The sequence below is a fragment of the Typopeltis vanoorti genome, chromosome 7, assembly GCF_054136105.1.
Source record: "Typopeltis vanoorti isolate ZY-2024b chromosome 7, IOZ_Tvanoo_1.0, whole genome shotgun sequence".
In the NCBI taxonomy this organism is placed as follows: domain Eukaryota; kingdom Metazoa; phylum Arthropoda; class Arachnida; order Uropygi; family Thelyphonidae; genus Typopeltis; species Typopeltis vanoorti.
In genome coordinates this window covers 102,748,573-102,773,079 of record NC_143555.1, presented here as the reverse complement: position 1 = coordinate 102,773,079, position 24,507 = coordinate 102,748,573, and the positions used below count along the sequence as shown (strand labels likewise).

Genomic DNA, 24,507 nt, shown 5'->3' with positions numbered 1-24,507 from the left:
ACACAATAAAATAAAGCACATATCTCAACTGTCACCACTGTCTTCAGAAATAACATTTCGTAGATGTTCTTTAAGTGACCGGAGGTCATCACCACTTGAAATCTCTTGGACATCATTTGTATAATTCTTATTCCATACTTCGGCTGGTTTAGTCATCAAGAAGTCAGTAATAAGACTTTGCTTTCCTTTCCACTGTTGCAATTTTTTATTAAGTTCAAAATAAGGCGCTAAACAAATATCCAATTATCTCACGAATTTTCCCGAGCACGCCACTGAGGGATCATTATCTGTAAAATAACTTCCTAACTTTCTTGCCAAGTTCAATCCTTCTGCTAATTTCTTTAAACTGAATTCTTTAACGGATTCATCACAATCTTCGGCAGAACTTTCCCCGCCATTTATTAATTGTACCAGTTCCTCCTCATTTAAATCTGTTTCTCCATCAATTAATTCACTAATTTTGTTTTCAACCATATCGCACAAGCCATCTCCACCAAAAATATATGTGCGACATTTATTATACGACATAGCTCGGCATCCACCGGAGGTACGAAATTTTGTTCCATTACAGCTTCAGGTCATATTTTTTTCCAGCAAGCATTAAGCGTAGAGGGTTCTAATTCCTTAATGGACAGAGAAATAATTTTTACACAATTCAATATTGAAAACTCTTTCCACGCGTGAGGCAGTGTCATGTTTGGATTAGATTCCATTTTTTCCAAAATTAATTGAAATGTTCGCTGAATATAATATGACTTAAATGTTGATATTATTGCTTGGTCGAGTGGTTGAATAAGTGAAGCAGTATCAGGCAGCAAAAAAGTTATTTTAATATTCGGATGGCTTAAATTTGTTGAGTGGCCTGGTGCGTTATCTAAAATTAGTAGAATTTTGAAATCCATATTCTTTTTCTTTGTGTAACTTTCTACATCGGGTACAAAACACTTGAAAAACCAATTTTCAAACATGCTAGCTGTAACCCATGCCTTTTTGTTGGCCTGCCAATACACAGGTAGAATGGACTTGTTGAGCCCTTTCATCGCACGAGGATTTGCAGATTGGTTAATAAACATTGGTTTTGTCATGTAATCACCTGATGCATTACTACAAAACAGTAGAGTAATTCTATCTTTGGAAACTTGAATCCAGGAGCTGATCTTTCATTTTTCAAAATATAGGTGCGTTTTGGCATTTTTTTCCAATATAACTAAGATTCATCTGCATTGAACGCCTGGTCTGCACTGTAACCACCTTCTTTAATAATTTTTAAAAGTTCTGCTGGGTATTTCCAGGCAGATTCAACATCTGCTGATGCCGATTCTCCCTGGATTTTAAGATTATACAAAGAAAACCGCTTTTTAAAGTTTTCGAACCGACCCTTACTGGCAGAAAATCCATGTTGAGAGATTTCTTCTGAAGAATCTTGATCAAGTTCTTTTAAATGTTTATAAACTTTCAGAGCTTTTTGCTTAATAAGGTGTCCATCCAAAGGAATTTTCTTTTGAGTGCAATCTTCTATCCAAATTATTAGAGAGTTCTCCATTTCTTCTATTAGAATATCGCAAATACGAGCAACTTGCTTTGCACTTACCGTTGACCCAGCAATAACACTTTCTCGGATCTTAAGTTCATTTTGTTTGATTGTTAGAATTGTTGATTCATTTAAATTCACAGTCCTTGCAGCAACTCCTGGTTTTTCTCCAATTTTCAACCGATCCAAGATTTTAATTTTTTCTTTGAGAGAAATTAATTTCCTCTTCAATGTTAGTTTTTTCCATTTCGTTGCAGTTTTAGTGGCCATTACAATAAAATAAACTTTTACATTCAAAAAAGAGCATTACATATGTAACTCATCAGAAAATAAACTGCTCTGCTTGAGAATAACACACTTATAATTTTAAATGCGCTTTCCTGGCAGAAAACTGACTATTTTCAACAATAAACACTTTATACAGTAAACCCTAGATGGCGAACCTATGGCACTTGTGCCAGAGGTGGCACGTCCGAGAATTTTGCTGGCACATCAACGATTTACAGGTGATATCCTTTTATACACTTATAAATTATTCAAATTGTTTTTAATTGTTACAATATGTACAAGCTGAATTTTGTTTTCCACAAGACAGAAGCTTTAAAGACGTGCATATGATTGGTTTTGTATTAACAAAAGATCAAGCGACCCAAAGACAAAAGCAACTGACAAGTGTTGAGTTGAAATGCTAATTCTCTTCAATCGAATTTCATAATATCTGAAACTCTCATAACAACCACAACAGGGTGTCATTATCGTTCCCTTGGAACTTCTGATTACTGACTGGCTCAACTTACACAAACGTTTCAACCCTTGGTTGAATTTTATGGCTTCTTGTCTGTGTTTGAGGTGGCAGGCAAACTCACACATTCATTATATGAAATGTTTCAATTCTTGGTAGTCTTTTATGTTAAGTTAGCCTTTGTGATCTGTCATAATGAAATTGAGAATTTCAAATGCAATAAAAAAAACACTTATTTCATAATTGAAAAATTGGACAAGAGCTTTTAGTTAGATACCATGTTTCGGTGCAACATATGGTTTTGTTTAAGTCTATACAGCATAGTTTCTGTGAGAGGGGACACGTGATTTATTAGTTAGCGCTGTTTTTATTCCAGCTATCTCTAATTGCACTATTTGTTGAGAATGACACAGACTGCAAAAGCCTCTGTATAGTACCTTATTCAGTGATACAATAAAACTAAATTCGATACTTATAACTACTTGCGCAACACGGGCAGACACAAATTTAACAAAGATAAAATTTGATTTTTAAGTCCCGCGGTGAAAAATATGGAAAAAAAAGGGGGGTTACTAGAAATTGTAAACCGCGTTATATCGAAACCGCGTTGTATAAGTACTACGTTATACGAGGGTTACCTGTGCTGCTAAAGTGGGAAAAAAAAAAAAATCAAAGATTATAAAAATATAGAGTGAGGCGAAAGTCACTTGATAGTTAAATGCATTACAGGACCAATACTGAACATCTATTAAAAATGGTTGGAATAATATATCTATGTATTAATTGATTTTTAAATGATTTTGCTAGTAGTTTAACTGTTAATTTTTTATTTTGTTATTAAATTGATTTTTTTTTATTTTATCTTGCATTAATAGATACAATTAACTGTCAAGTGACTTTCAGCTTACTCTGTAAATAAATGAAGACAATACTAATTCTCAATGTTTGGAGTAATTCCCCAGATTTCTTCAATAATAGTGAAAAATAGTCTCATGATTCTTATGAGAATATTGGAAGGTAAGATGGCAGTATAGTCCACTTAGCTTTGCTGCCTGTCCTTTACTTCCTTACTAACAATAAACCAGTAACCTAAATTATTCTTTTAGGTATTAAGTGTCAGTTTTGGTGAAACATGTGCATTGTATTCCTTTGTATTTCTTATGGCAAGTTATATTAATGAGTTTATATTAGAATGGATGTCATTTCTTGTTACACATTACATTTAAAAATTAACTGACATCCTCTTATGAAAATTTGGTCTTCATATGTGGATTCACTATTGGAGTCATTTTAAGATTCTTATTATCCACTTATGAGACACTATTCATATATAAACCTAAATGACTGTATGAAGAAAAGACATTTCATAAAGACTTGAACAAGAATGCTGAAGTTTCAGGTAAGTTTTTTGGTTAATTATGTGTGGTTTTTTTTTTTTAATTTGTTTATGTGTGAGTTACTGAAAATCTGTGCTTGTAATATTTGTAGTGTATGTGTGCTTCTTTCAGCTTTTTTAAAGACTAAGAAATGTATACTAACTGACACTGAAAACAAGATGGTGGTTGTCTATTAATTAAATTTTGATTTTAATTTTGTGATGTGAAAGGCATGTTATTACAAGTATACTTGGATTATGTGGCTAAGTTATGGATTTTAATGTGGATGGAAGGAGCATATATGAACTATGACTCAAGTGCAGAGCTGATGGGCAACGACCGAGGGAGAGAGTAGTGGGAATGCAACAAGAATGAGTGCTCACCTGATAGTGAAGAAAGATGATGTGAAAGACAGTGAAATGGTAGATGAACAAAGCTTATATGAAAGATATAAACATGAGTGAAGATATCAGAAAAAACTTAAGGCTGAAGAATGAATTGATACATGTTGATCTTCAAAGATTGCTTGATTCTATTTTATTCCATTTAATGGTCCCTCTTTCACATGCCTACTTTAATCCCCCCCCTCTCTCTCTCTCACGCACAGTTTCTGCTTTGTGCCTCTTCTATAGATATTTTCATACAGTGCTCTGCTGAATTGGCTGCTAATATTCCTCCACTTTCCTCAAAATCATTAGTACAAAAGCCATTGCTAACTAACACCCTTTTACAGTCCATCTTGAAACTCACCGAATCAATTTCACTGAATACTCTTTCATTCCATCTACTAATGTTCTTTGGAATGGCTGTTCTCACTCTGCCTTCCCCAAAGAATACAACCTTCAGCTGGTCAAAAACAGATTCTTCCTTTCATTTTATCCTCTTGCCCACACATGGTACTAATCTGATTATAGGTGATGTGACCTTTCATATATAGTGTAACATATAAAATACTAATAATAATATGCAAAGTGAGATAGGACATTTAGAGAAGAGACTGGTAGATGGAGGTGTAATAAGGAAGGTGCAGTGATATATGAATGACTGCTGTGAAAATTAGTGTAATGCTGTATTGAGACTGGTGAAAGTGATGAAAATGGAGCAGGTGCTGAAAGAAGTCTGAGAGGAGCAATGATAGGAAAAATGACTGAGGCTGTGGCAAGGAGAGGAAGTGCAGAATAGTTGATTCTGCTGGTAGGAATAAACAATTTGCAAGGAAGCATGAATGAGTTAGTGAAGGATTTGCTAGTGTTGCCAGAGATAGAGAAGTGGAAGCATGTGAAAAGGAGAATTGAATGTTGCCAAGGTACGACAGTATGGGACTGAGGAGACAAGCAGTGATTATGAATACAATGGTAGCTAGAATATGCAGGAAGAGAAAACTCAAGTATGTGTATTTATGGGTTAAATTTAAAAATAAGAAAGAGCTGATTATTGCAAGTGATCTGTGAGAGAGCAGTGTAAAGCTGGTAAATTATTGATGGAAAGAGGGGGAGAGAGAGAGGGTGTGGCCAGTCAGGGCAAAAAAACAGACAGGGATACTGTGAGTGTAAGATTCCAAGGATTAGAAATGTGAGATAAGAGATGAAACAATAAGGATGGCCTCAATGGGAATAACAGTCAAAAGATTTAAATAATAGGGTAAGGAAGTGTGGGAAGAAATGAGGAACCAGGGGAAACTTATACACCAATACATAGTGTATTAGGAATACAGGTGCAGAATTTGTGGCCTTAATATAGTTAACCAGTCAGCAAATCAATGGTGTCAGTGAGATGTGGTTAATTGTGGATGATGTGTTTGCTGATGATTTTGTAAGATAGGTTCTCTTACAAGTTCCTCCATGTGGAACTTAAAGCAGTAATGATAATAGATTTGAGACCATTAGTGTGAGGATAAGCATGAAGACATTCAGAAGGGGGGGGGGTTGCTACAAGTCAAAAAATGTATGTTGAGGGAGATGTTTCTTAAGTGTTTAAGCAGATACTACTGATGAGTGACAAGAAGGAAATCATGTGTCAATAAGGAAAGTGAATTCCTTGAGCTACTTAGGGACAACTGCATTATGCAGCATGGTATGAGATGAGGACTACAATTGCAAATGAGCCAATAAGTGCTATGCAGGAGAAATGGTGTGCAGTATGTGGACATATACGGGGTTACTTTCATAGTCAAAAGGATTTATACTTGCAAGATGAATTGCACTTGAAATTCTGGTGTCAGATGCTTGGGGAAATTGCTATTTGATGGAAGAGTGAATGTGACTTGTCAGAAAAATTAGCTGTCTGGGTGGTTGCAAGAAAGTGTAACGTATGCATTAAATCGATGGTAGAAATTGTGTCACGAAAAACAGAGAGAGAGTGATCACTAGTTGGCTAAGGATGACCACAGGAAATGTAAGATCAGTTTTGTCAAGGTAGAAAAGTGTAAATTCTAGAAATAGGGTGGGGGAAGATTCAAGATTCAGCTCATCAGCCTGGCATGTGTATATAACAATGCCAGAAGAATCAGGAATGAAGGCAAGGGATTCTTGGCATTGGTAGATGTAGCAAAATTTAAAAAAAAATCAGTGAGCCCTAGCTGCTAAAGAATGATATTGTCACAGGAACAAAATGTTACGGGTTCAGTTTATTAAGAGAGGATATATTTTTTTTCCCTTGAAATGTAGCTCTCACCTATGAAAGGCTTCTATAAGCCAATAGTACATTTGTACTATGGGTGTGGTTAAGGATTTTTTTTTCTATTTTTATTGATTTTATATATATATTTTTTGTATTTTTTATTTATTGTTTACTAGGTCTAAGTCTCTAGAGACCAAACATAGAACTTTTTCAAGTCACTTTAGGCCTCCAATAAAAAGGAAGATGGTATCACACCAGGCAATGAAATCTAACACCACTAATGATTGCAGGAGAATTAAATCCAGAGTAGTAATTTCCCAAGGCAAGTAATACAGACAATGAGTTTAAAATTGTTTAGTGCGAGATAGAGATTAACAGAACAAAATACACAATTTGGTGTTGCTACAGACAAGAACTGTCTGAAAAGGGCAGTGAACTGCATACACAGATAAGTCTTATGGATACAAGGACTATCATTATAGATTATTTCAAAGGGATATGGAGAAGAGAAAGGACAGAGCATGCAAGACAAGGGAAAATTAAATTATAAAATTACTCAAGGACAACTATTTTTATCTTGATATCTTGATGGAAGAGATTTGCAATGCAATAACACCACAGCCAGTAGTGGTATCTAAGAATTTTTTTTTAAAGAGTGGACCATTATGCCTCCAACTGGGTGAGTGATTCATGCAAGTTTTCAGATACCAGTAGATGAATTGTTCATTTATGGAAAGTGGGGAGAGGACATCCATGTAAGTTGAGAATGAATGCAGCCGAGAAAGATCTGAGCTATATTTTTTTCATGGATGAACGAGTGGAATGGCTTGCTCTTGAAGGTGATGAGTGCAGGTCTTCTGAGTGTTTTAAGGAAATTTTCAGAAAACTACATCTTTGTGATGCAAGATTAAGTATTCATTTCAATGGGTAACTGCAACAGCAACACTGCATCCATTTGTGATGTATTTCAAACAAAATGACTCTTTAAAATCTGAAGCACTTATCTGTCTGACTTTTTGAACTGCAGAGATGTAGTTCGTACTTTTCAGAGTTTGATAAAAACCATATGAAAGAAAAATGTTTCCTCACTTCGAAAATGTTATTTTAGTGATGTTCATCTGCTCAGTACAGCAACTTTATTAACCTGGTTACCCACAAAGATGATTTTTGGTTTATTCACACGGTGGAACTTTTCTGCTGCAATACATGACAAGAGATCATGTGCTGGGAAAACACCATTACGTTCAGAAGATGGGTACTGCAAACTACTTACTATCAACTGCACACAGCAGTGTTGCTGGTACAAAATTCTTTTTTGTATTTATTCAGTGAAGACATTGAACATGAAGGCAAGCTGCTTAAAGAAAGATTTTTGAAAGCACAGAAAATTGACAACACAAGAAAATACATTACAGTCATGTCTCAGTTGATGAGAATAATGTTCCTGCCTGCCATTATTCTGCTTCAGAGCTTTGGAGTTGTTGCAACTGCTTGAGCATCAAAAGTTATTTCATCAACTGATTTCAGCATAAATGATTGTGTTTACCACTGCTCGAATTGCTATTAAAATTCACTAAGTCGTATGTTTTGGGAAAATAAATTACATTTAAGTGGTGGGTACTAAGTAAAATGTTAATATAAAACAAATTCTATAAGCACTCAAATTGAGATCACCTGTTCTTTGCAAACCCTACAGACATGAAATTACATTGCCTACATAGCTAAGCTACAAGTGAAAAAATGTTTTATTCTAATTTTACATTAATACTTAAATTAAAAATCACCACTAATTTACTTACTTCATGCCACTCAGGTAAAAAAAAAAGTGTTGATAAGTAGACATACTAAATATGTTAAATGATATGACAAAAAAAAATTGCTGTTTCCTTCATTTTCCAAAGACTGTCTATTGTCTAGGCTGAAGGAATGAAAATAGAAGAATGGGAACTAAAATTGCTTTACAGCCACTATCTAGAACAGTGACTGTTCTATGGGGTCTATGAACTTATATACGAAACAAATTTATATCATTTTTTTCCCACCAACCTCTAAATGAAGTTTACCATTTTCTTTATGAACGTAGACAAACTTACAAGTGGAGTTAAAATAACAATAATAATAATAAAAAACCTTGGAAAATTTGCAATTCTTGAGAAGTTTATCCTCATCTTGTAAAGTGAACTACAGAAGCTTTAATTACTTTTTTTTTGGAGCAAAATATCTTTGCAAATCTAGAATTTACACTTGTAACCATCAAAACAAAAAAAAAAAAAAACTGAAATCTGCTAGATGTCCAATGTGATATGGGGGTAGGGGTGGTTGGCGTGTGTAAAGCCATTCTGCACAGTTGAATATTCAAGACTTTAATATAAAAAAAAAAGCACATGTATATTACTGTATCACAAATTTATTTAATATTTTGGTAACTATTTAAATATAACTGGTTTCTTTTGTAATCCTATTTTATGCATTGAAAAACATTATTCTGAGGAAGGGTCTATAGGCTTCAGACTGCCAAAGGGGTCCATGGCACAAAAAAAGGGTGAAGAACCCCTGATCTAGAATATCTCAAAACTCAAATTTTTTTTTTTGTCCCCACATTTTTTTTTTTTTTTTTGCCAACTTGAAGGCAATTTTTTTTCATAAAGAACACTAACCCTTTGCCTGTTATGTGCATCACATGTTCACACTTAATTTTTTTTAACAGTATGATTTACATCATCATATAATACAATTCTTGTAGAAAGGCTTATACGCTGGTTAAACATGATAACTAAATACTTAAGGAATTGACAACGTACACTAGATATATAAATTAAATTAACTTTAATATATACTTTCCGATATTTCGGCAACATCACATTGCCATCTTCATGGGAACTTAAGATAAAGACATGTGCACGCAAATACTACATAACAGCAAATGAGAAATGAAGCGAGGAAGCTACCATTTTCCTAAAATCCTGATGGTGTCTCCTGGCAGGCTATATTAGGTGGGTGTTCTTGGCCTTTGGGCTGAAGTTCTGATATATGTTTCCCAAATTTGGGGCAGTCTCATGCATCCAAATTTGTTAAGGTTTGGCATGTTCCTAAGAGCTGAGGCTGATTCCATTAATAGTCTTTCATACTTGAACTTGCTGCAGTGCATTACTGTAATTATAGTATTACAGTAATTACTAATTACTGTAATACTATAATTACTAATTTAATTATTCATGCCTATTAAAATTACTTAAGTTATATTTTATGTTGTTTTAATTTATTAAACCAAATACGTCACGCTAGGCTAGCATATGTAGTGCTACAGTAGTGCTTGCCTGTCTGAACGCACCCATTGTCTTCGCATATAGTGCAGGTGTGGTCTGTAAATCTGCTCACTTTGTTAAAATAAGTTAAAAGTTTTGTAGTGGACGTTGCAGTGCTTTCATTTACTGGTGATCGTGTTAGGTAACGTGAATATTGTAACATTAAATTAAATATTAACAAAAATAAAAATATTTTTATAGCATTTAAAATGTCAGCAAAGAAGAGAAAGATAGAACAAGAAAATCAGGAGTTTAAAAGTGAATGGACTGAAACCTACGCATTTGTAGCAAATACAGCAGGATACACGATACATTTGAAAAGCATATCCACTGGGAGATGAAAGAAAAAAGGCAGCAGAAGAGCTGCAATGCAAAGTAAACCTAACTAAATGTTCATTTTCCAAATGGATAAAAGCATCAAGAAATACAACTATTGCTAGTTTTGTGGCCGCTCAGGAAGTTGTTAAACGAGGAAAACCTTTTACAGACGGCAAATATGTGAAAGAATGTTTTATTGAAATGTCCGAATTTCTCTTTTGCGATTTTAAAAACAAAGCGGAAATAATTACAAAAATAAAAGACATGCCATTATCTGCTAAGATTGTAAGGGAGAACGATACAAATGGCAGAAGATATAACAAATCAGCAGGTTACAGATCTAAATTCAACATCAGGATTCTCCATTGCCTGTGATGAATCATGCGATGTGGATGACATTGCACAGATTGTACTTATTTGTAGATACATAAACTCTCAGGGACCTCAAGAAGAATTACTCGATATACTGCCACTTACAGGACAAACTCGTGGAGAAGACATTGAATCTGCTGTTACCACTTGCTTGAAAAGTAAGGGTATTAATATTAACAAAATAATATCTATTGCGACCAATGGGGTGCCGAGCATGAAAGATACAAAAAAAGGTTTTGTTTCTTTATTTAAAAAACAAATTTTGCATGACGTGTTTTCCTTTCACTGCATAATCCATCAAGAGATACTCTGTGCACAAACTTTTCCAAAAGAGATAACAGTAGTGGTTGTAGAAATTGTTAACAAAATAATGGCAAGATCGCTACATGATTAGCAATTTTGTGAACTTCTTAAAGAAATCAATTACGAATATTCCGATCTTTTGCATAACAGAATATGATGGCTTTCCAGAGGTGCAGTGCTGATGCGATATGCCACCTGCCATGGAGAGGTTAAGTTGTTTCTAAGACAAAAAGACCTTGAATATGCACAGTTAGAGGATACCCATTGGTTACAAAAATTCTACTTTATGGTGGATATGAATTCCCATTTAAATGCACTAAATAAGAAACTATAGGGAAAGGGAAATACAGAAGTTTTGCTTTTAGAAGTGATTTGGTTTGCACAAAATTATATCTGTTTGCGGCAGACTTAGAGAATGGCACATTACTACATTTTCCTACGTTGAAGAAATATCAACAAGAAAAAGCTGAAAAACATAAATTTAACCTTTTTCAAAGAAATTGTGGTAAATATGCAATCTGAATTTAAGGAGAGATTTGAGGAGTTTAGAAAGAACAAGGCAACTATGTCATTTTTATTGCGACCACTTGAAATTAATCCTGCCGAATTAAATTTTTCACCTTTTGCTGGAATTGAAACTGCATTTCAACTTGAGTTAGAGGACCTGAAAACCAAGGATTTGTGGAATTCAAAATTTAGAAATCTTGAAGCTGACCTGGAGGAGTTGGAAAGACAAAAATTCTACCCTTGCAATACAACACAAATGGTCAATAGAAGATCTTAAAAAGCAAGATCAGATTGTATTTCACATGTGGAATTGTTTACTGGATACTTACATTCAGTTATAAACATACTCATTTAAACTTTTTTAAATTTTCGGATCGACATATTTCTGTGGGCAAATATTTTTTAATATGAATTTTATTTAAGTAAATTGAGATTGCTATATTTTAGAAAGATTACCAAAACAAGCCTTAAAGTACAAGCTATTAGGAAAAAGAAAACCAGGACGTCCTCTTAAACGATTCAATGATGACGTCTAAGGTCAGAACATGCCATGCTAGGCCTAAATCCTTGATACGCATGATGATGAGAATGCTATAAGTAGGATGAGAAACCAACTAAACAACGCGAGTCTTTCGTCATGTTTGAAAATGAAAATTACGGCTTATTCGCAGTATATTGAGAAACTATCCCAAGAAGTTCAACAGCAAAAATCGCACTAAGAAGATATTTTAAATTTAAAAAATTAAAGAAATAGGTATGTTATTGGATTTTATATATGTTTTTGTAAGGAGCGGGAAATCTTTGTTTTATTATTTAATATTTAAAAATATTATAATTTCGTGTCACATGCCACCCCTGTGTTTTACAAATTTGACAACGTGTTACTGTAAAAAAACCTGAATAAATAATTTAATTATAATATTTTTTAATGTAGTTTCTAAATTTAAAGCAGTGGTGAGCAATTAAATAGTAAATCAAATACTCGGTTCGATCCACATAAAGAATATTTTCTTTTTCTTTGATAAGAAAGTATTAATTTATTTTCCATTATTTAGGTATATTTTAATTTTTTAACCTGCACAAATAAATCCACAATGTAAATATCAACATTTAGAAAATAGATTTTTAATTAAAATATACTAATTCTGCCATACAAAACAAACACCGTGGACCGCACAAAAAACCTGAGAGGGCCACATGCAGCCCAACGGGACCACTGGTTACTCATCACTGCGTGCAGCTCTCTAAATTTTTTTTAACAGATATAATTTTAAAAATGGCTCTTCACCAAAAAGGCTGCCTACCCCTGGACTAGAGTATTAAAACCATGTTTCAATATTAAAAAAAAAAGTACGTTAATACATTTACACTGGGCAGGGGACAAACTATCATTGCATATATTTTACCTGCAATGCAGGTTGCTTTATGCAGATGAAGTGTTCTTTCTATGAAAAAAAAAAAAAATGCAGGACAAAATAAAAATTTCAGTTTTAAGATACCCTAGATCTTAAAAAAAGGTGAAGGTTTTCTACACCTTTTTGTTCCATGAACACTTAAATCCATATAATATATCACTGCATGAAAGCAACTGGCATTAAATTTGATAGAATCAGAGATTGCTCTTTGCTTTAATGATATACTCAGCACATTCAGTACAAGATTCTCTAACTAAATTGAATAACAATTGACATAAAAATCAGCAATAAAAAGATCAAAAACTATGAAAACTGGAAGGAACATAGAAAACTTCAGCTCTATTTTCAATGGAGAACCTATACAACAAATAAAATATTTCAACTATTTAGGCATACTTATGAAGGTGACAAACATGGAAATAGGTAACAAAATAAGCAAAGTAGGAATCATGAGGAGCCAGTTGAATAAATTTATATGAAATAGAGAGGGAATTAGCCAAAACACAAAACTAATAACATATAAGACAGTGTTTAAGTCATGAATCTGAGAATAAAGCACTTGATCAAATGACTGGAGAACATAGATATGACAGTTGAAAAAAAAAACTCTTATCTATGAGAATTTGGTAGCATCGGTGGCAGATTCATGTTAAACATGAAAATATTAGTAAGGAACTTAACATTAGTATCATTCAGGAATGAGCATTCAGATTGGAAGAGGAAAGGTTAGCAAAATAAATGTTTGCTGCCAAGATGGTAGAAAAATGATACAGAGGTAGACCAAGATCTAGGACTGAAATTTGAAGTGCCTTAGAACACTGAAATATTAGATTTGACTATAATGAAGTGCTGAAAAGTAAAAATAATTTAGAGGAAGATTGTTGATAGGAGTTAGTAATAATGTACACTTCATTATGTAGTACAGTCATGGTATCCTGTTCCCCTTGAGCTACTTATCAGGAAACTGTCATATAAATTGATTTTGAATTTTCTTCTGCAAATGAAATAAAAAAGACAACGTATCCGATTATTATATAAGGAAGAATGGTGCTTTTCCTATATAATGTTTTATTTTTATTAACTGAACTGGAGGGAAATAAGAATGGAAGCTATCCATTTCTTAAACAGTAATATTCAGCACCAGCATAAATATCAATTACAAGTTCAGTAAACTGATTAATAATTTGAATATAGATGCAACAATTCTCAAAGCAATGTTTTATTAAATTTAAAAAAGCTGTAGAAAATATAAGTAAAAAACATAGGTCAGTGATTTGTTGTACTAGCACGTCATCATCATCAAATTCCTGATTTGTACCCTCAAGGGGTAGACAGGATATGATAGTACTACATGAAAAATTTATATCAATACTAACTTCCTATCTATAATTTTCCTCCAAATCAGTCTGTTACTTTTCAAGACTCCAATATTATCAGATCTTATATTTCTATCCTCTAAGGCACTTTGTACCGTATCAATCTCCTTTTCTTGGTCTTCCTCTGGGTCGTTTTCCTGCCAACCTGGCAGAGAACACTTGTTTTGCTAATCTTTCCTCGCCCATTCTGTTTAAGTGACCATACCACCTGAGATAAGCTCTGCTAATGCATTCCTGAATGCTGACAATGTCAAGTTCTTTCCTATTATCCTCGTTTTTAATATGATATTGATGAAATCTGTTCACCCTCTCTAATCTTTCTCAGGACTCTAATATCTTCAGTCTCTAGTCTTTGGTCAAGTGTTTTACTTCTGACCCAGCTCTCAGATCCATAAGTTAAAACTGGTTTGAACATTGTCTTGTATACAGCTAATTTAGTGTTCCAACTAATTTCTCTCTTATTCCATATGAATTTATTCAATTGACTTCCTGCCATACCAGCTTTGTTGATTCTGTTGTCCATTTCCATATTTAATTTACCATCTTCAGTAAAAATTGTGCCTAAGTAGCTGAAATGTTTTACTTGTTCCACAGGTTCTCTGTTCACAACACAGTTGACATTTTCAACGATTCTACCTATTTTCATTGTCTTTGTCTTTTTATTGCTGACCTTCATACCATACCTATTACAATGGTTATTAAATTTAGTCAGAAAATCTTGCAAGCTTGTAGCGGATTTATTTAGAAGCATAACATCATCCGCATAAAGCAAAGAGCTGACATTAACATCTCCAATTTTGATATCATGTTTAATACCACTTTCCTTCATAATGTGATCCATATAGATAATGAATAACAGAGGAGATAATGTACATCCTTGTCTCACACCAGATTTAACATTAAACCATCTTCCTGTACTTCCTTCAATTCTAACTGCTGATTTACAACTCAAATAAAGACTAAGAATTGCATGATATAATGCCCCATTTACACCATATAACTGTAGCGTATTGAATAGCTTCTCTCTTGGCACCTTGTCATATCCATTTTCCAGATCGACAAAACTTAAATACAGATCTTTGTTATATTCCCATGCTTTCTCAACTATCTGTCGTAAAGTGAAGATCTGATCCTGACAGCCTCTATTTGGCCAGAATCCAGCTTGTTCTTCACCAAGCTTTTCTTCCATAATTCTTCTCAACCGTTTCTCAAGTATGCTTGCATAGATCTTGCCAGGAACACTTAGTAGAGAAATACCTCTGTAATTCTCACATTCAGTTTTATTTCCTTTTTTATATATGGGTACTAATAGAGCTCTACTCCAATCATCAGGAATTTGTCCCTCTGTCCAGGCTTTCTGAACTATGCAGTGCAGCCACTGTAAGACGTTTATACCACCATACTTCAGCACATTTCTGGTCGAATATCATCTACTCCTGCTGCCTTTCCACATTTTAAGCCTTTGATGGCTTTTTCTACTTCAAGTATGGATATGTATGTCTGCCTGTATGCCGATTGAGAAGTTGAGAGTGTTTTTTTTAACACTGTGCTATCACTGCTTGTTTCATTTAGAAATTTTCCGAAGTAATTACTCCAAGGATATATTTTTCTCCCCTTTTCATGTCACCTTTATCATCTCTAATTTCTTTTACAGCACTCTTTTCTCCATTTTCAAGATTCTTCAACAACCTCCAGAATATTTTTCTCCCGTCTTGATATTTATTTTCTATGTTCTTGCCAAATTTCTCCGATGACTTTTGTTCAGCTAGTTTACACAGTGTTTTGCTTTCTTACATTTGTTTCTATATTCTCTAAGAGCACAAGTTGACTTCTTTGCCAGGAACTTTTGATATGCTTTCTTCTTTTCCTTCACTGCCTCTTTAACTTCCTGTGTCCACCATGGAGTTCTGATTTTTCTATCCTTGCAGACAACCTCAGCACATGCCTCTCTAGCTGAATCAATAAGGGTTTTTTTCAAGGCTTGCCACTGAATTTCCAAGGTTTGGTTCCTGTTCTCAAACTCTTTCATCTTTTCTTCAATAATCTTCGTGCAGTTTAGTCTACAGTTCACATCTGAGAGCTGCTCAACTTTTATTCACTTTAAAACTTTTTTACATGTTATTCTTTTCAATATGAAATTCAATTTTATCCTGCTCAAGACTAAATATTGATCACTTCCAATTTCAAATCCTCTGTACACTTTGGTGTCCTGCACCAATGGAAAACATCACTATCAACAATAACATAGTCAATGAGACTTTTCTTATTCCTTGTCTCTTTTCTCTATGTGAATTAGTGCACATTTTTATGTTGGAATATGGTGTTAGTAATAACCAGTTTATATCTTGAGCAGAAATCCAACAAGTATTTGCCATTATTATTAGCTTTGCTCTTTTCTCCAAATTTTCACAAAATATTTTTGAATGTCTGACAATCATTTCCTACTCTGCTATTTAGATCCCCAACAACGACCAACTTTTCCTTTTTAATTGTATCAGTTGCTTTCTCTAAAGCATCAAAAAATTCTTCCACTTAGTAGAACCTTCTATGGGACCATAGGCACAAATAAGTCTCATTGTCCAATTCCCCATTCTGATAGTTGCCCACATCACTCTACTTGAGACTGCCTGCCATTCAAGAAGATTAGCCTCGTATTTTGTGTTGAATACTATGGCTACTCCTTTTCCATTATTGTCATTGCCTGAATATAACATCTTGTATTTATTGCTCAGATAGATCTCACCAGTTTTTGTCTTTTTTGTTTCAGTCACCCCTATTATGTCGATCTGGTACTTATATAATTCCTCAGCTAGCTTCATTTCTTTGCCATTCAGGCTTCTTATGTTGATAGTACCGATCTTTAACTCTGGTGATATTCAGTTGGGGTGTGCTTTGAGATTTGTTCTGGTAGCTGACTTTTCACTGTTCACCCTGGTTCCCTGACAAAAACAACAGGGACCTTGTTTAACCGGGGAATGCCCCAGCCGGCATAAAATTTTGTCATGTTGTATCATCATTTGTATAATGGTTTAAGCCAATAAGAATACAATTTTGTCGGCTAAATCCCAAATTGCCAGCCCATCCTCGTTCGTTCGGTATCCAGGTAGATACCCAACAGGGTGCACCACGAGAAGGTGAGGATTGGACATTAGGTCAGAAACCATGGTTGGTCCTCTGCATTCCTTTAAAGGCTATGTGGAGGTCTCCTCTCAGTTATACAGCTTTGACTCTTAAACACCGCTGTACTAGCATGTGCAATTCTATATTCATAGATATTGGGAGGGGGAATATTGATTGCAATGATTGCCTTCGTTTTCTTTTGACATTTCTGTAGATAAATTACGATAATATAGTCATAAAATAGAAATATCATTAGATATTCATATATATTTTTGCCTTGTCATAGAAAAAAACATTTATGTGTATATTTTTAAAAGCAAATATTATGAACTCAAAATAAGAAAAATTACTTTTGAGATATTTCCTATACAATAAAGACATTTAATAAATATTAGTTTTAAACAAAAATTCAAATGAAAAAACTTTAAACTAGAGTATATCATATATTGATGAACACAAAAAGGTGCCCATCTAATGGGGGAAGGGGTATGTAATGTGGTCAAGACTCTGCTAGATGCAAACTACATGCCTGGCATGAATTAATGAAAAGCTGCATAAAAATTTAATGTTTCATTAATTTTCAACTACTGAGAGATTTGGACTCAATAAGTTAGCTCTAATACATGGACCATGAAAAAACACTGAAGATGATCCACGGCATTTCATTTTTTTTTTTTAAATCTTTAATTAAAAGTAGAAAATAAAGAGCGCATGATCTAATTAAAAGAGAACAAAAGTTAAGAATATTCTTTTGCTATTCTATTTTGTTAATAATTTAGTCAAGAAAATTTCTTTTGGAAAGGCTTAGACGTTGGTTATATATTCTTACTAAATAGCTTAAGGAAATTACAAGATACAATAGAATATACATTAAAATAATTTTTAATACACTTCCAATATTTCGGCAACATCACGTTGCCATTATCACAGGAACTTAAATACAAGACACGTGCACGCCAGCACAACGAACAGTATATGAGGAAGGAAGCTTTTCTCCTAAAAGTCCTGATGGTGCCCCTAGCAGGCAATGTTGGTATTCTTGGCCGATTGGGGCTGAAGGTCTTCTGATGTAGGTTTCCCAAATTTGGGGCAGTATCTTCTCATGCAACCAAATTTGTTTAGGTTTGGATTGTTTCTTAGGACTGAGGCTGATTCCAAAAATAGCCTTTCATATTTGAATTTACTACAGTGTATTATCGTGGCTTTCTTCCACCATATTCTATGGCGGGAATCCAGCGCATGGTCTGCAAGACGAGAGTGGATGTATTGGTGAAACTAAATGTAGTCCTTGTGTTCTGAAATTCTGATATTAGCTGTCCTGCCTGTTTGGCCAAAGTAGGACAGCTCACAGCTGCAAGGGACTTGGTATATACCAGGTAGGTCTGGGGTGGGGGGTGGGTCTTTAGCGGAGCGGATAAGGGATGCCAATTTTTTATAAGATCTGTAACAAAAAGTTAAGTCGTTTTTTTTAGGATTTTTGTAATTTTTTTCCGAGGTGCCTCGGATAGAGAATGGTGATGGATTTAGAGTAATCCTTGTTGTGAGGGGGAGGGGGGATTGTGGTTTATTGGTTTCAATGTGTTTTGGATTTTTTTTGGGAGGGTAGCCATTGGCTAAGAAAGTGTTGAGAATGTGGTTTAGTTCTGTGGTTAGGGCATTGTCATTTGAACAGATAAGCGCAGCCCTTTCTTAGACACACTAGTGACCCTCCAGCCTGATGGAACCTTGGTTTTCTCAGTTTGTAGAAAACCCACCCATACAGGCAGATAGATTCACCAACAACTCCCCCCACACACACAACAATATGGAGTCATTAAGACACTACACTTATCTGTTCAAACGACAATGCCCTAACCACAGAACTAAACCACATTCTCAACACTTTCTTAGCCAATGGCTACCCGCCCAAAAAATCCAAAACATATTGAAATCAATAAATCACAACCCCCCCCCCCCCCGCAACAAGGATTACTCTAGATCCATCACCATTCCCTATATCGAAGGCACCTCGGAAAAAATTACAAAAATCCTAAAAAAACATGACAACTTCTTGTTACAGACCTTATAAAAACTTGACATCCCTTATCCGCTCCACTAAAGACCAACCTCCCCCCCCCGACCTACTTGGTGTATACCAAGTCCCTTGCAGCTGTAAGCTGTCCTAATTTGGCCAAACAGGCAGGACAACTAATATCAGAATTTCAGAACACAAGGACTACATCCAGTTTCACCAATACAGCCACTCCAGTCTTGGAGACCATGCACTGGATTCCTGCCATAGAATAAGGTGGAAGAAAGCCACGATAATACACTGTAGTAAATTCAAATACGAAAGGCTATTCATGGAATCAGCCTCAGCCCTAAGAAACAATCCAAACCTAAACAAATTTGGTTGCATGAGAAGATACTGCCCCAAATTTGGGAAACCTACACCAGAAGACTTTCAGCCCGATCGGCCAAAAATACCAACATTGCCTGCCAGGGGGCACCATCAGGACTTTTAGGAGAAAGAATAGCTTCCTGCTTTGTTCCTCATTTATTGTGTGTTGTGCTTGCATGCACGTGTCTTGTATTTAAGTTCCTGTGATAATGGCAACGTGATGTTGCCGAAATACTGGAAGTGTATTAAAATTTATTTTAATGTATATTCTATTGTATGTTGTAATTTCCTTAAGCTATTTAGTAACAAGAGAATTTCATACTTAAATGACAAATTACAACTTGAGCCAAACTTTGTGCTATTAGTGAAAACATTTAGTAATAGCAGTCTTCAAGTGTGCAAAATTAAAATTAAAAAAAAAATAATGATTTTGAATAACATATCAGGTATGATGCTTTAATGATTCTCAAAAATTCACTGGTGAGCAGTAAGATATGTAATACTGTCAATTACAGCATTCAAATTTTAGCTACACTAGTGGCCAAAATTGTGGAAACCTTTTGGAAAAAGTGTATTTTTGAGGCTTGATGGCTCATAACACCATTTTTTTTTTGGTGTAATACCATAAAATTATATATCAATGGAAAGATAATTTAATCAAGAATGTAATGCAACAAAGTTTGTTCAATTATCTGTATTCTATGAAAAGGTTATAGCCAAATAATCAGAAAAAAGAAGCACAACTTGCTTAGGTTGATACGAAGTAGCTTTCCTTCATTTGAATGTAGTCAATGTGCATAAGTGTTTAGAGAGTCAATCAGGTTTAATCTTGTTTTAGCAATGAGCCAATAAGGTTACAGTAGGATTTGACTATTGATGTCATGTATTGGAGCTGAGAGGAGGACATTTGTCAGTGTGTTATGTAATTGCTATCAAGTGGGTTTTTTTTTTTTTTTTTTTTGTGTTCTTTCATTTAGTGAGCTTGTAAAACGTAATAAAATTAAAGAAATGGGTGACCAATCAAAGAGTTGACTGGTCACCCAGAAAGCGATGTAAAATAGTATTATTAAGTGAACAAGGTTATGAAGAAATTAGAAGAAAAATTGATGGAAACTTAACCAAAAGTGGCATTTCTAAATTTTTGAAGAGGTATAAAGAGACTCAGTCACTACAAAACCAGACTGGTAAAGGCAGGAGAAGGTGCACAACAGCAAGTGATGATAGAAGAATTGAGAGACTGTGCCTACGTGACAGAAGAAAATCATCTGGATGTATACAAGATGAAATGGTGCAATACAATGTGAAGTTTTTTAGTGCAAGGACTGTTTGGGGCAGATTGCAGGAATTTCGTCTAAATGCTAGAATTCCATGAAAAAAAGCCATTTTTATCTCTCAAACAAAGGTTGAAAAGATTAAACTGGGCTAAAACCCATGTTAACTGGATGGCGGAACAATGGGGACAGTGTTATTTGGGGTGATGAGACCAAAATCTCCCTATTTGGTAGTGATTGCATAAAATACGTTAAGGAGAAGAATCGGAGAAGATTTGCATCCTGATTGCATTACATCTACCGTGAAACAACCACTTAGTGTTATGATCTGGGGTTGAATGACATCAAGGTGTGGGCAGAATTTGCGTGATTAATGGGAATATAAATGCCCCAAAATACATAAATGAAATACTTGAGCCCAAACTGAAGCCTTCGGCACGTGATCTTTTCCAAGATAATGAAGCATTTATATTTCAACAGGATTCAGTTCCATGTCATGTTGCTGTTGTGCAAAAGGTGGTTTCAGGATAATCATATTCCACTGCTGGAATGGCCTGGAAATAGCCCAGACCTTAATCTAATCGAAAATCTATGGAGCCGACTAAAGAAACTTGTTAGTCAGAAGCAACCCAATTAACAGAAGCAATAATTGAATCTTGGTTCACTCCATGGGAAGGCATTGTAAGGCGGTAATTAACGCTAAAGGTTACCCAACTAAGTATTAACTCACATTGTGAGAATTTCTGTATATCTCATTTTTTCTGTGTTTCGCTTTTCTTCTTTATAACTGCCTGTTCTAATAAATAATGCTTCATAAAAGTTATTGCATTACATTCTAGATTAAATTATCTTTCCATTGATATATAATTTTATGGTATTACTCCAAAAAAAAAAAAAAAAAAGTGGTGTTATGAGCCATCAAACCTAAGAAATACACTTTTTCCAAAAGGTTTCCACAATTTTAGTGTATCTATTAACACATTCGCTGCCACGTTCCTCGGGTGTAGTTTGTTACCACACGCCAAGCGCTTTCACTCCTTCAAGGTCAGTACGAATAATCTCGAAGCCGGCAGTAATCGACATACGAGTATATTCGTAGTTGGTTTGTGAAGCCCAGCCACGAGTATACTTGTAGTTGGCAGCAAACGTGTTAATATGTTAACCTCGTTACCGGCCGAGGTGGATGAAACAGTGAGACGAAATTGCACTTCTTATCCATGTTATTCAATAGGTGTTACAGAATTTATCCAGATTTAGCTGGACGTCTATAGATGTCATGACAGGTTGTGGGCTAAAATTACAGCAGTTAAAAAAAAAAAAAAAATTCAAATATCTGGTTAGTCTTTCAGATAAAAACTTGGGAATGCTACATGTTTGGAAATACTACTAAAATCTATAGTATATATAATATATGCAGTCTTTAATTCTCTAAACAGATTTTTAATTCATTAGACTAACACATTTCATAGCAGTTAAATTTATTTTATTAAACCACAATTCACAAAGCTCAAATGAAGGGCTTTAAATCTTGAAATTTGGTAACAGTTTCATTTCTTTTGGTCTAAAAATTAATTAAAAAAAATCAAAGAGAAGAAAATGCTTTAAAGGATTAGGCCATTCAGATTTGATTTTAAAATAAACTATGAAAAAAACACTAAGAAGGAAAAATGCATAGTACTAGTATAGCCAGAAACCTCGTAGAGTTTGTGAAAGCAATAACTTTTATATTTAAAATCACATACTTACATGATGCCAGTCTCTGTTTGTGCCAGGAGGAAGTTTCTTCCATCTTTTTACCAATAATACACAAGCATTGCAAATTTCGCCAGATCGTTTTTCAGTAATACGGAAGCACCTTTCAAATTCTGGTTCATATTTCTTGCTATCAGTGAATCTTGAGCTAGATGATTTAGCTTTGCATATGCAGCACCCATTTACTGAACGATATATTTTTGGTTTGTGGAAGCTAAACATGACAACTGTTTACCAAACCTAAAATACAGTTAAACATAATTAGAAGTCACAAAAATCAACATTACAGCATCCTCTAAAAGATAGCAAAAAGTTATTTTACATGATCAAATTATTGAGATGTCCCCTGAAGGAGTATATTAGTATACTAGATAGTACATGCAAAATCTACATTAAAGGCAGTCCCTGGGTTATGAACAAGATACGTTCCTGAGAACGTCTTTAAAGTCAGATCCGTACATAACTTAGATCCCTGATGAACAGTGGCGTATGCGGTAATAATAATAACAATACTATAATGGCTCATATGCCATGTGGCAATAATAATACAGTGTAATATTGTAATAATAATAAGTTGCAGAAACTATTGTGCTCTCTCTTTTAATTCAAACAAACAGAACATAAAAACATACAAAAAGTTTAGATAGGAGAAATTTCAAAAAAGAATATTAACGGTTGCATCAATGTCTTACTTACTGGAAGGGACATTTCTGAGGCAAGAAGGTAGGCTAACATTAATCAGAAGATGATGACGATGGGTGGTGCTAGAAAATCAGGATTTGATTCTGTTTCTGGAAGAGGGGAGCTTACCACTGAAGTCGGTTTCTTGAAAAAAAGGTATCTAGGGTTATTTGCACAGCCTTTTTCTTTTTTTCATCATAAATGGCATAGCAGTTGATGTTTTCACTAACTGCATGGTAAACCTTTGTAAACTGCTGAATGTCTGGGTCTTGCTTCTCAAGCTTAGCAAATCCTGCTTCAATGAGATGAAAGGCTTCAGCTAGTTCTTTTGTTGTAAACTTCCTTGGCTCTGGATCTTCTGATTCTTTGTGTTCCTATCAGATGCTTCTCTATCTCTATAAGGTGTTCAATTGGTTAATTCTTGTGAATGGGACTCTAGTAAGTCAATGACATAATTTTCATTGATGTCCAATTGAAGTGCATTGCCACTATCCACCACAGCTTTTCTGGCTTCAGCGATTCTTCTGTGAAGCCACGAAAATCATCACAGAATTTAGGGCATAATTTGTTCCATGTTTTAATTGCTTCACTTCCTCCAAAGAATCATTGCAATGTTTGGGATGGCATAATGGATGATATAATTCTTTCAGAACTCTCTCTCTCAAGGTCATCACATCGTCTGCCTTAGCCCTGAATGCTTGCAGGAATGTATGCTGTAAGTAATAACCCTTAAATGCAGAAATGACTCCCTGGTCCATTAGCTGTAGTAACGATGTAGTGTTCAGTGGTAAAAATACGACCTATACATTATGGTGAAGGTCATCTAAAGATGTTAAATGTCCAGCACAAGCAGAATTTTAAAGGGAATTTTCTTTTTTGAACAATAACGTTCCACAGCAGAAATGAAACAGTTCAAGAATCAATCTTCAAACATGGCAAGTGTGACCCAGGTCCTTAAATTTGACTTCCAAATAACGGGAAGAGCTGCTTTAATAATGTGCCGAAGTGTGGGTTTATTTACATTGCGCGAAAGAAACTAGTTCCTGAATTAATATTAAAATGATTAATTATTCTTATTTGGAGCCTTGGGAGCCATTTGTAAGTATGGAACGCCGTAAGTCGGGTCGTCTGTAACCCGGGGACCACCTGTATTACCAACTCCTTTTGACAATTTCCTCCAAATTAGCCCGTTATCTGTAAGTACGCTAAAGCTGTCAGCCCTTATACTTCAGTCTTCTAAATGCTTCCACCCACCTAGTTCTTGGTTTTTTTCCCTAAGTCTTTTTCAGAGCATGGCTCCAAACACCTGTTTTGTGGCCTTTCCTTTTCAATTGTGACAATACCACCTGAGATCAGCTCTGCTCATACATTCCTGAATGAAACTGTCAAGTTCCTTCTTAATATCTTCATTTTAATATGATTCTATTACTGATCTGGTA

General features: G+C 34.7%; 1 protein-coding gene across 1 annotated transcript in view; it reads right to left on the bottom strand.

Moving 5' to 3' along the window:
• LOC150104922 (SIN3-HDAC complex-associated factor) overlaps positions 1–24,507 on the bottom strand; it is a 157,553-nt gene that overhangs the window by 93,705 nt on the left and 39,341 nt on the right. Inside the window, exon 3 of the mRNA XM_090395421.1 lies at positions 22,382–22,627. Within this exon, the coding sequence (XP_090251547.1) occupies positions 22,382–22,609 (228 nt within the window). The 5' untranslated portion in view covers positions 22,610–22,627. The remainder of the gene's footprint in view (positions 1–22,381; positions 22,628–24,507) is intronic.